At 37.4% G+C, this 11,690-nt stretch overlaps 1 protein-coding gene across 1 annotated transcript; it reads left to right on the top strand.

Annotated features, from left to right (window-relative positions):
- The first annotated feature begins 2,878 nt into the window (after positions 1 to 2,878).
- tshba (thyroid stimulating hormone subunit beta a) lies at positions 2,879 to 10,991 on the top strand. The gene is made up of 4 exons (XM_006628383.3): positions 2,879 to 3,057; positions 3,928 to 4,044; positions 8,466 to 8,628; positions 10,301 to 10,991. The coding sequence occupies exons 1-4, from the start codon at positions 2,954 to 2,956 to the stop codon at positions 10,574 to 10,576; spliced, it is 660 nt and encodes a 219-aa protein (XP_006628446.2). The 5' UTR covers positions 2,879 to 2,953; the 3' UTR covers positions 10,577 to 10,991.
- Positions 10,992 to 11,690: the final 699 nt, after the last annotated feature.

Here is an 11,690-nt window from a genome sequence, read left to right as displayed (position 1 = left end):
ATTTTGAGACACCCTTGAGGTGCCAGATAGAGGCACAGTTTAAGTGTGCCTTGGCCTGATTCAAATTTGAGCACCCGGAGGTCAAAGACTTCCTGCAAGAACTTATACATGTACCCCACATAATGAGCCCTGAAATATTCAAGCACACAACTGATCAGGCATGAATCTCACAGAGAATGGTCCATTAACAGCTTCTGTTAATACCTGAACTGAGCTGAATAGACCAACATTAAGAGACTGCTGATTTTTAAAGCTGATTAAAGTTACATGTTGGCAGCTTAGTTCTACATGTGAAATAATAATAAGAAAAATCCATTTTTCGTTCAGTAGCAAGATTAACAAAGGCTAAGGAAAGGTTTCCAATATTTGCACGACCCGTGTAAATCATTTTTATATAAAGCATTTTTTTTTCTTCACAGAAACTAGAAATACAATGATGATGCTGCACTTTACTCATTGGGTGACTGACAATCAAAAACTACTGTTTCGCTAATTGATGTCATCATAGCTATAAAAATGGGTTTAATGCTTCAATATACAGTAACCGTTATGAAAGAACAGTGCAATAAACAAATACCTTTTTAGCATTACAAACATTATGCAATATAAAAAATCTAAAATTTAACTTGCAGGGACAGCTATATCTGCCACTTAACAGATTATTTTATTTTAAAAATGTTCTGAAAGATCAAACTGAAATAAAGCCAAGTATTTAAACATGCTTGAGAAAAAGCCCCTGCTATGACTGTACATCAAATGCTGTTCAATGAAGCATAGTGTTGAATTTAATTTTGATTAAAAATCTTCACTTTAAAAATATGTATACTGTATTTCATTTCTAGTTATAAAATGGGACATTATTCCAAGACTACAGGTCTAACTGAGGCTTCTGCATCATGGCAATATTTCCTCTTGTCCTACATATCAAATCTAAGCAGTGGTTTGAGAATTAAACATACATTCCAGGATAAATTAGAAATGTTATCATGGTTATCTGAAAATTAAACCCATGACAAAGATGAAGAAATCATTTTATGAATGAAGTAGGTATAATAAGAGGCACTAGACATGGAGAGGGAATGACATAGTTAAAATGTAATCTCTTAACATTGGGGGTAGGAACTCCAAATAGAATCCATGACACTGACATGTCTGTGACACAAAGTCAAAACCCTCCAGTAAAAAGCCCTCCAACATCCAATTCAAAACATCAGACTAAAACAAATCCCCCAGGGAAACTTTCAAGTGAGCAATTTGACTACGACACTCAAGGACATTAACTTTTTTATTCTTAACATAATGCTGTCACTACCATGCTTACAGTAGGGATAGTGATGAATGGGTGATATGCTGTTTAGTTTGCACTAGCTATAATATTTTGCTTGGAGACCAATGTTCCAGCCTTGTTTCGTCTAACAACAAAACAAATGGTGCCATTTTTTTTCAGTATCACGTTATCAAATGTTTTGCTGCAAACGTCATCCAGGATTTGGCTGTTATTTTTTCCTGCAATGGCTTCCTTCTTGCCACTCTGCCATATACTGTATAGAAGGGATTGGAGTCATAGACATTTTCTCTCATCTTAGCCATTGGACTCTGTAGTTTTTCAAAGTCACTACTAGCTTCACATTGGTATCCTTAACTAGTTTTATCCTTGCCTGGCTCCTCATTTTCCAGGCACAGACTGGTCTAGGCAGTCTCTGGAGGGTACAATACACATTCCACTTCTCAATGATCAGCCTCCCCAACCTCTTTTTTGACATTTTTTATACCCTTCCCTTGGTTTGAGCCAGTCTTTAACTTTACCCCTGATTTGTTTTTAAAACACCTTAGACTCTCTGCTTTGACTCATTAACTGCTTGAGCAATTAATGGAACAGCAGGGGATACTTGCAAAAACTGAAAAGAAGGAGGTGAGTTTCACTGGAAAAAGAAAAAAAAGTTACTGAAAGGTACTCATGCAGTACAGCATGAGCATCTGGAATGTAAAATTACAGAGCTACAAGATAGATCCCACATCATTAATATTTCGACTGTATATCCAAAGAAGTCTCATGATTACCTGAAAAAGCTCAATTTGGGGAAAAGGGACGCCTTGAAAAAGCAATCCCTTTGTGGTTCCTCACATGGTACAGCAGAACTAGGGCATGGAGAGGACACAAAGAATATATGGAGATTGTTCTTCTGAAGGTCAGGACATGGCCTGAATATTTATTTTCAAACACCTTTGGGACACTGTGATAGATGGTCCATCAAAACACTGATGTAACATTTGGACCCCCACTGGTGGCTGCTGTAGATATGGATTCCAAAGACTCAATAAATAGTTTCACCTGTGGACAATATAAGTATTTTTACCTGCTGTTGAAAGACAATGGGCAATCTGTGCCCCATTTGCTCAACTGAGGGATCAGTGCAACATTTTTACCTGGATTATAGCCCAATAACTGCTCAGCAGAGATGTGTCTTTGCAGGAAGGAGGAAATTGCTTAGAGGAGGGGGTGGGGGGAGTCCAGGCTTTTCTATTGTACCTTGCAGGGCTCAAAGTCCTCTATGTTGGCAGATAGCACCTGTTAACTCTGGTGCAAGAAGCTGAGGACGTTATTAGACCTGAAAGACTAACAGTGGTGTTCTCTGAGGTATTCCTTTGTTATGTTTGTTGTGGTTGTGCATGTGGGTAAAGTCAGAGCAAGGAACACCTTTTTCTCATGTGCCTCATTCCCTTATTGAGACCAACTTGTGATTGTATTTGGTGGTGAAACATTTTTGGCAATTCTGATTAGGACCTGAGATCTTTGTAGCTTAATCTTTTTTTCTGTGTGTTATCTAGAGAGGTACGTGTCATCTTTGCATTTGTTCTCATACTGTCCAGGTAAAGTTAAAATCTCCAATTGCATTGACAAAGCTTACACTATGGATGTCTTCAAAATCAGCATCCAAATAGGAAACAAAGAATGGAGAAGGAAAGGACCTTAAATAATGGATTGTGTAAGTCTACAAGAAGCTACCCAGTCAACCGTCAAAGATGGAACGATCACGTCTTTAAGGGAACAGCGAGGTGATTTTCTCAGATTAATTGTTTATTCGGTATCGAAGGAGCTAGAGGAAAATGAATAGTTTCCTCTCATTTGCAAACTTTCTTATAAACTTTCTAATGACTTACTTATGAACAAACCTGTTTGATAGATTTAAATGATGATGCTAGTAATAAAGTATTCATGGAGCACTACATGGCAATGATAATAAGAACAGAAAATCTGTATGAATCCTTATGCTATTTTATACACCTACCAGATTTTTAAACATTGAACACAAATGTAAAAATCCAACAAATATAATTATTTTTCTTGACTTTTGAGGAGGAAGAACACCATTCTATTTTGTTTTCCTTTACATTCGATTCAGTGCATATACTGTACTGTAGCCATTAATACTACAACTGTGTTAGTATACTGGTACTGAGAAGGATAAATTGAGCCCATTTTGTCATCTGACATGCAGAAGAGACAGGTTCCTGCTGATAACCACCTGTTGGTCCGAAATTGATCTGATCCCTACCATTGTTGATTAAAACAGAGCCCCGAAACATCTGTCCTGTCTTTGGAATTGATTTTGTATCCTTGTAGGAAACCAAGCCTCTCTATACCTTTCAATAGAGGCCTGCAACTTGTTTTATAGATATCAGTTTATCCATATAGAACAGAAGTTCTACTTCCCCCCTATCTATGATGAGATAGGGAGGTACTGGGATCAAGAGGATTAGTCTACTTGTATAAATAAACCTAAGGCTGCAGTCTCCACAGCCATACCAGTACCCAGACTGGACTGAGGTAAGTGATTACATACTTTTCAAGATCTATTTTGTCACCTGTTGCTGTTCAGTCTTCATGTAGTGGTGTGACTTAATTTCTCTCTCTCTCTTCTTTAGCTTCAAGGCACCCAGGTGCTGTAGACTAAGACACTACAACAGGCTTGTACATTGCATTCATCCTTCAACCATTGGAAGAATTTTATTTACTGATTTTTCTTCATTCTGCAGGAAAGGGTAACTATCAATGTGAATTATTTTATTGCACAAAATACAAAGGTATCAGACAACAAAATGAAGATATCGTATATTATTGTAAGCAAGCTTATTTATTAAGAGCATTGATGTAGGGGTTAATCAGCGATCAGGGTTTTATTTAACTAGGAGTTGGCTGTAATTTAGAATAGTTGCCATTTCTTACACACTACAGAATTCCTTTATATAGTATCTTAATTCTCTCTTAAAAATAACAAACACCAGAAAAGGGATTATGACCTTTCAGTCAAATACAAAAGAAGCTAATCTACTCTGAGAAAAAAACAAAGAGTCTCCATTAAAATGAGGAGCAAGGCCAAGAATCATCATCTTTACACATTGTTGCTAAAATGGCGCTAAAAATGGCCCTTAGCACAACCTTTCTATTCTTAAATTGCCTCCCCCATTGGGGATGACTTGGGAAAGCCCTGCAGGCTTTCACTGGGTACTTCAGTACCCCACAGCCCAAAGACATATTGTCTAAATTCAATGATTTCTTTAAATTGTCTCCCATTTGTCTGCAACTCTGCACTGGATTAAGCAGTTATTGAAAATGGCAGAATGGATTGTTAGGCTTTTAAGGATCTTTTAAGTACCAGGCTGGATCCTGCTATATCAGACTCATGGTGTTCTATTTAGGATATGTTAATTAAACCAATTATTCATATTGCTCTTCTCTAAACGTTTTTAAAGCTACAGTATAGTCTGTGAGGTATTGCAACCAAAATTAAACACAATATTTTAAAAGACCTACTAGTGCGATGAAAAGCTTGAGCACACATGCCTTGGATTTCAATTCCACACTTTTTTATTAGATACTCAGACAGTGAGTAAGATAGTTTGGTTTTTAATGCTTCCCCAAGTTGGTGTGATTGGGCCATCCTGCAGTATATTAGAATCTATTTTTGATATAGACCAAGAAGAACAGTGGGCTTACAATGGACCCCTGCCATACACAACTGTTGACATTTTCTCAATTGGAAGAGATGGCTCTTAAGGAAGCATTGTTTCCTGTTGACCAGTTTTCAATCAATGTGCATGTATAACTTTGGTTTCTTTCTTAAGGTCATTAATTTTACAATCAACTTTTTATTTGCTGTTCACTGGAAATCTAAATACATAGCCATATGTCCAGTCTTATCTCCTATTCTTCTTCCTTATTGAGAGAATTCTAGCAAACAAGTTACAAAGGACATACTGTAACATCAAATAGGAGGCCATTTTTCCCATCTATCCTATTTGATGGTTAAAATCTAATTGGCACAAGGATCTCATCAATCTGTTTCTTGAGTAAAGCCAGAGTAATAACATCAGAAATATGATAGGTGGATGTGTTACAGAGTCCCACAACCTTCTGCTTAAAAAAGTGCCTCCTGTTTTCAGTTCTAAATGGAACATTCCCATAGATTCCCCTTGTGTCCACTGGTTCACAGTTTTCCATTTATTCTGAACCATTTCCACTGGGTTGCATACTTACCTTTCCAAGTCTAGACTCTCTTAAAATGCCTTTATTTTTAAAATATATATATTTAAATATATGTTTTTTCACTACCATTTCCAAACTTTTACTTCTAATCGAAGTTTGGCTGACCTTGTATAGTGCTCTGGCTCTTTTTTGTTCCTCTTTTAATAAATTAGTGTTAAATCTGTAATTCTCAAATTTTAAGTGAGAGATGGAATATCCTAGCTAGGATAAATAACATTCCTCACTTCAATAAGTATTACCTGAAAAACCTGCAGGATCCAGATATTTGTGTTTTCTCCTGGTGTTTGCATAGGGTTCTCCAGGTGCTCCAATTTCCTTCCACAGTACAAGCATATACTGGGAGGTTAAATGGCTTCTGGGGAAATTGACCCCAGTGTGAGTGTTGTGTCTGTGTTTATGTCTATGTGTGTGCCTTGCAATTGACTGGCATCCCATCCAAGGTATATCCTGCCTTGTGCTGGTTGTTTGCCTGGATGGATTAAAAGGAACAGCATATACAATGCAGATGATAAACTTTATAAATTGAGTGAAATTCCCTCTTTAACAATAGATATGAAAACAGCATTGGGTCAATAAAGATAATCATAATATATATATAGACTATTACTAAATTACTATTGTCTTCAATGGAATTAGTTTAAAAAAACTGATAGGAAAGTAAGCAGTATTTTTTTTCATAATTGTATAAAAAAGGTATCCTCTGTTGTTCAAGGAAGCTGTTGTGTAACAAATATCACATGTCTGATGCTTAACATTTCAGACCTAACACTCATCACTTAGCATTGGTATCACTTAACAAAAATGAATATGAGCCAGGCAGTCATTTTTATGCCATAGCACAGCCTTTGATTTCGCAGTGATCTAGCACACAGTAAAAAAGTCATTTATAGTCCCCACCTTTGTCAGTGTATATTTAGGAGTTTATGCTGATTTTACATAAATTAATTCGTTAAAAGGTAATAATGGCACATAAAACATATAAAGAACACATAGATACACATATAAAAAAATAGAAACCCCAAAGGGATCTGTAGTATTTCTGGAATGCCAGAAAAAGATTCTGACTACTTTATTGGTATAGTTATTTTAGTATATGGCAAAAAAGAACAGTTCTACAAGTCCAGAAAAAGGTTTACTGTACCATGAAAATAGTGCAATTTCAAAAACAAATGATTCTGTTAAGAAGTGTAACAGAAGCCAGTCTGGGCTCCGGTGAAGCATAGTTTAGGACTCTATGCAGACGGTATAATCTGGATGTAGGTGGAGAAGGACAACAGGGAAAACATGATGAGGATCAGGACGGGATGACCAACAGGGGGGCGTGACGATGGTGATCTGGTGCTCGGGAGGGCATGGCGCAGGCGAGAAACAGTCCAAGGGGGAAATCTGGGGCGCAGTCAGGACGCCATTCTGAAGCCTATGCCGTCAGGTCTCTCCTGGACTCGCTGGTAGCCGGGCTTCCGGGTGAATGCTGAGCCAGGAATTAGCAGGAACGTCAGGCTTAAATAATAACAGGCAAAACAGGGGGCAGGTGCATGTAATTAACTAAAATACGAAAGGGTCCGAGCACCCTTAAGAGGAGGGATGACGATTGTGACAAGAAGATGCGCGTGAAATAATATTTCAAAAACTTTAAAAAAGTTGTAAGAACGATCAGAAGAACCGATAACTCAATTTGATATGAGTTAGACCTCATGTGACAGTAGGCACTGCCCCAACCTTCATCATTGCTGTTAAAGAGCTGCCTTCCCTGGGTGACACGGCAAGACACTGGCAAGCCTGAAAATGGAGGTACCCTCAGATCCTTCAGTACCTTCTCATCCTTGAAATGAGACATTAAAGTTATAACTTTAGGTTTCTTAAACATCAACTTTGTTCATAAAAGTAGATGTGTTAAGCCCAAGGTCAGGGGAGAAAGAATCTCTTAATTCAAATTTTAAAGCAAATTCTCTTGTCTTCCCTGATCTGCTGCATAGTGAGACTGCTGATGCAGGCATCAGATCACATCAGCAGTGCTTGAAGTTGATCTTATCCTGTGTGTGAAGCACATACAGAAAGGTTCCTTTGTAATGGAAAGGACGCTGCCAGCATAGATGGAGCTAGGGCTGAGTAAAGAAGCGTAGAATTAAAAAGATTTTGAATTTAAAGATAAAGTTGTTTTGGGTGTATTTTACATTTTGAACTTTTTCATCTGTTTTTATTCTTATTTGTAAATAAAAACACCATTTTGAAGTTCTTCCAGTGCCTGTCACAACCTTTTCTAGGAAATGCACATTTTCTTTAAAAATGAAAGTGTACTCATTTACACCAAGCAACACCACACTCTACTGCCTCATTTATCATTTTATTTTCTTGTAAAACTTATTGGTAGGGTGTGATAAATTGTCTCATCTTTGTCTTCATTTCCTGTATATGCTGAAGGTCTATTTCATATGAGATCGTTTTCTGAAGAATTTACTGTACTAAGAGTTTTCTGTTTTTTATGTGACTTGAAAAAGAGAACCCTATCCAAACTTGCTGGTGAAGAAATACCTGAATTATTGGTCAGAGCTCTTCTTCTGAATCCAAGGTGTGCATCTGAAAAGCTATGTTTTGCTGATGTTTGATAAGCGAGACAAAGCAAAATTCCTGGCACAGCTTTATGGCTTTTTGAGTCAGATGTATAAACAGGAATGGCCTTTCATCCAAAAGTATTGCCAATGGAATCACAACAATTTAACTCAGGTTGAGACGTTATCTAATCTGTAAATCTTTCTATCCATTTTTGTTTCTATTTTATCAGGAGCAAAAAATCAAGGCACTAAATCTCACATCACTTCCTGCTGGAAAAGTTAATAAATAATAATCGACATACCATTTGATGTAATCAAGGCCTTTATGGGTGAAGCTGACATGACCCAGTTTTTTTGTGTCTTAGGATGGGTGCTGCTCTGCTGGTGTGTGGTCTGTTGTGCCTGGTGGCCAGTCAGACTCTATCCAAGTGTGCGCCCACCGATTACATGCTGTACGTGGAGAAGTATGGCTGTGCCTACTGTGTGGCCATCAACACCACCATCTGCTCAGGGTTCTGCTATTCGCGGGTGAGATCCTGCAGTCGGTTTGAATGCAATAGACTATGCCAGAAGGGTAGTGTGTACTGTCCCTTTAATTTTACATTTCTAAGTGCAAGTCCTATAACACAGACCCTAGCCAAACTCTAGTAAGCAGCCCTGACATCCCGTAAAAATCTGCAGTTACTAAAAAATGTATATAACCCTGCAAGAAGTAAAGCTGTTAAGTAGATTTTACTGAATACCATAATGAATGAACTTTTTTCCAAGAAAAAGCACATTTTGTGAGAATTCCAAATGTCTTGGTCAAAGACAGTGGTGCCACCTACTGGTTCTGACACTGGTTCAGCAGGATTACATGTCTCCTGTCCAAGGAAGTCTTGTTTAGCCTTTACAAAGAATATGATGAAACAAGCAAGATACAACAGGATGTTAGAAATGGCAGTCTGTGTTTACAGACAACAACCTTTATTCCCACCCTAGAGTTCAAAAGAATGACTGTAACCTTTAATACATAGAACAAAATGTGCGTAAAAATAAAATAAATGCAATATCTGTAATGGAAAGTGGGAGGTTTATAAAGTGCTTTCTCTATCTGCGTGTTAATGGATACGTCCTTGTGGACCTGTATTTCCCCACAAAGTCAAAAGGTCAGGGGTATGCTGGACAAATAAATCTGAATCTACTGCTTAATAAAGCATCATATAATATTCATCTATCCATTTTCAGAAGCAGTTTATTCCTGGTAAAGTTATGCAATCTGGCGTCTATCCTAAAAGTGTAGGAGCAAGGTGACAAGTTTGAACCACACACAGGACAGAGTGCCAGTTGATCACAGAACCCTACACACAGGCCACATAAATTTGGCCTGCTGGATTGTCCAGAAAAAACCCATGAACACAGGAAGAACATGCAAAAAGTGCTGACCACAGTAATACCATGTTATAATTTTCATAACTGATCCAATGATAAACATTACAAATGGCATAGAATTAAAGACAACATTTGATTCCATTTAAATAATCTTGTTTACTGAAATTATAAATTTTCATTTTTTTTTGGTATTGGACAGGTACATACTGTACCTAAACTTCAAAAGCTCCTTGCTATGAAATCATAAGCCTTAAAGTTCCATGTATGTTTAATTTGCCCTTAAGCTTTTTTAAATATTGCTTTTGCAACCCACCTCTATTACAAAGAAGAGATTAGTACCAAGCTACAGTAGTTATTATCATTTTTGTTAACCTGAAGTTTTTTAAAGAAGTTGTCATCGTGATCCCAGCCAGCTGTGACTAGAATCATCTGCACAAAACCTGTATGTCATGTGATACACTGAGAAATTTCCACATAATGCAAGCTGCTGTTGCACAACACATGCACCCAAAGAAGGCCCCACAGCCAAAACGTTGTGTTTTCTTTCTTCTCTTTTCAGCATGGAATAAACCTATTACTTGTTCCTTTGCACACATCTTGTATTACTTTTTTTGCCTTAAAATGTATTTTAGTTGTGTCACTATATGCAAGACCTGAAAAAAAAAACATATTTTTTACTGATAATGACACTGGGCCTTTCAGTCTCAGTAAGTAAATGATGCAGCATGATTTTGCTTGATGACTGCTTGAAGGAGATCACCTTGGCCCCTAGGTGAGGGTTTTGCAGTGCATAGATTGTAAATAATGGTATTTTTCCACTGGCTTTCAGGACACCAATGTGAAGGGCGTGGTGGGGAAGAGCTACTTCCTGCAGAGAAGCTGTACATACCAGGTGCTGGAATACCGCACTGTGTTGCTGCCTGGCTGTCCCCTCCATATCAACCCCCTACTGTCCTACCCCTTGGCGCTTCGTTGCCACTGCAGCAGATGCAACACAGACAACAACGACTGCACCCACAAAGCCTCTGAGACCAATGAGTGCACAAAGCCCATACAGCCTGCTGACTCATACCCTGGCCAGAGCAACTATATACAGCTGGACTAAAGGTGGCAGTGTGGTAAAGTAAGGGATAGAGGGGGGAACCCTGGTTTATCTGGATTAACCTCAGATTTGTTTTAAAGTGCATCTTGTCTTGTCTGCCTGCAGTTTGATCTGTGAATTTGAAACTGTATTAGTTGTGCATACTGTAGGTCCTTAAAGACCAAGAGAATCCAAAAGAGTACGGAATGCAAATTCTGCAAGTTTGGGACAAGACTCTTATGTGACTTATCAATTACTAAATAATACTTGATGTTTTACTGAGTTGTGCTGTGTGTAATTGTACATTATATCTGAAATATAATATTTCATCAATTTCCCTTTGGGATCAATAAAGTCTTATCTATCTAAATCAAATCACTACAGAATATATATATATGCAGTATACTGTAGTTACTGTATGTGTCCATTTTTTGGAGATGTTTTGGAACAGAAGGCCTTAATCGATAAATCACAGTAAAAGCACAAATATTTTATTTTTTTAATCAGATTTCTAACTTCTTACTGCTGCAACCTCTGAAACCAAGTGCTCAAGTGTTTACAAACACATTCGTTAGATATTTGTCAGGTTAATTTTATCACTACTGTCAAATCCAGGGATATTAGAGCCTCAGGAGTATTCTTGGCACTGATATACTCACCATGAGCGTGGTAACGTAGAGAGTATAAATAGTTGCAACCCCAATAAATGTGTGCTTTAAGTTCACTCTGTAATTGATAACAATATTGTATTGTACATTATATTGTATGGTAAACTATAGGAAAGTGGGCTGTAGAAATATGCTTCCACACTGATATGATATTCCACTTCTAATTATATACAGTAGTCTATTCTGTTCTTCCAGATATGTTTTTCCACGATTTCCAATAGTGAAAGAATGAGGTGATGAGAAAAGGATTCTCCTTTTAGTTTAGCAGCATTAATGTATTCAAATTTGGATTTCAATAGAATACTGGCATTCACATCCCCATTTTCACTTCAGTCATAAGACCTGACTTGGAAAAGGCATGCATCTTTTAACATACTAAGGGATGTTTTTATGTGTATTATGATTTATGTTTCATTTAATAATGATATACCGATTTGTAAATTGCATTTCAGTTACTCCACAATTGCATT

This window comes from Lepisosteus oculatus, chromosome 5 (assembly GCF_040954835.1).
Source record: "Lepisosteus oculatus isolate fLepOcu1 chromosome 5, fLepOcu1.hap2, whole genome shotgun sequence".
NCBI lineage: Eukaryota > Metazoa > Chordata > Actinopteri > Semionotiformes > Lepisosteidae > Lepisosteus > Lepisosteus oculatus.
Note: the sequence above shows the minus strand (reverse complement) of the source record. Positions and strands in the feature narration are given on the sequence as shown.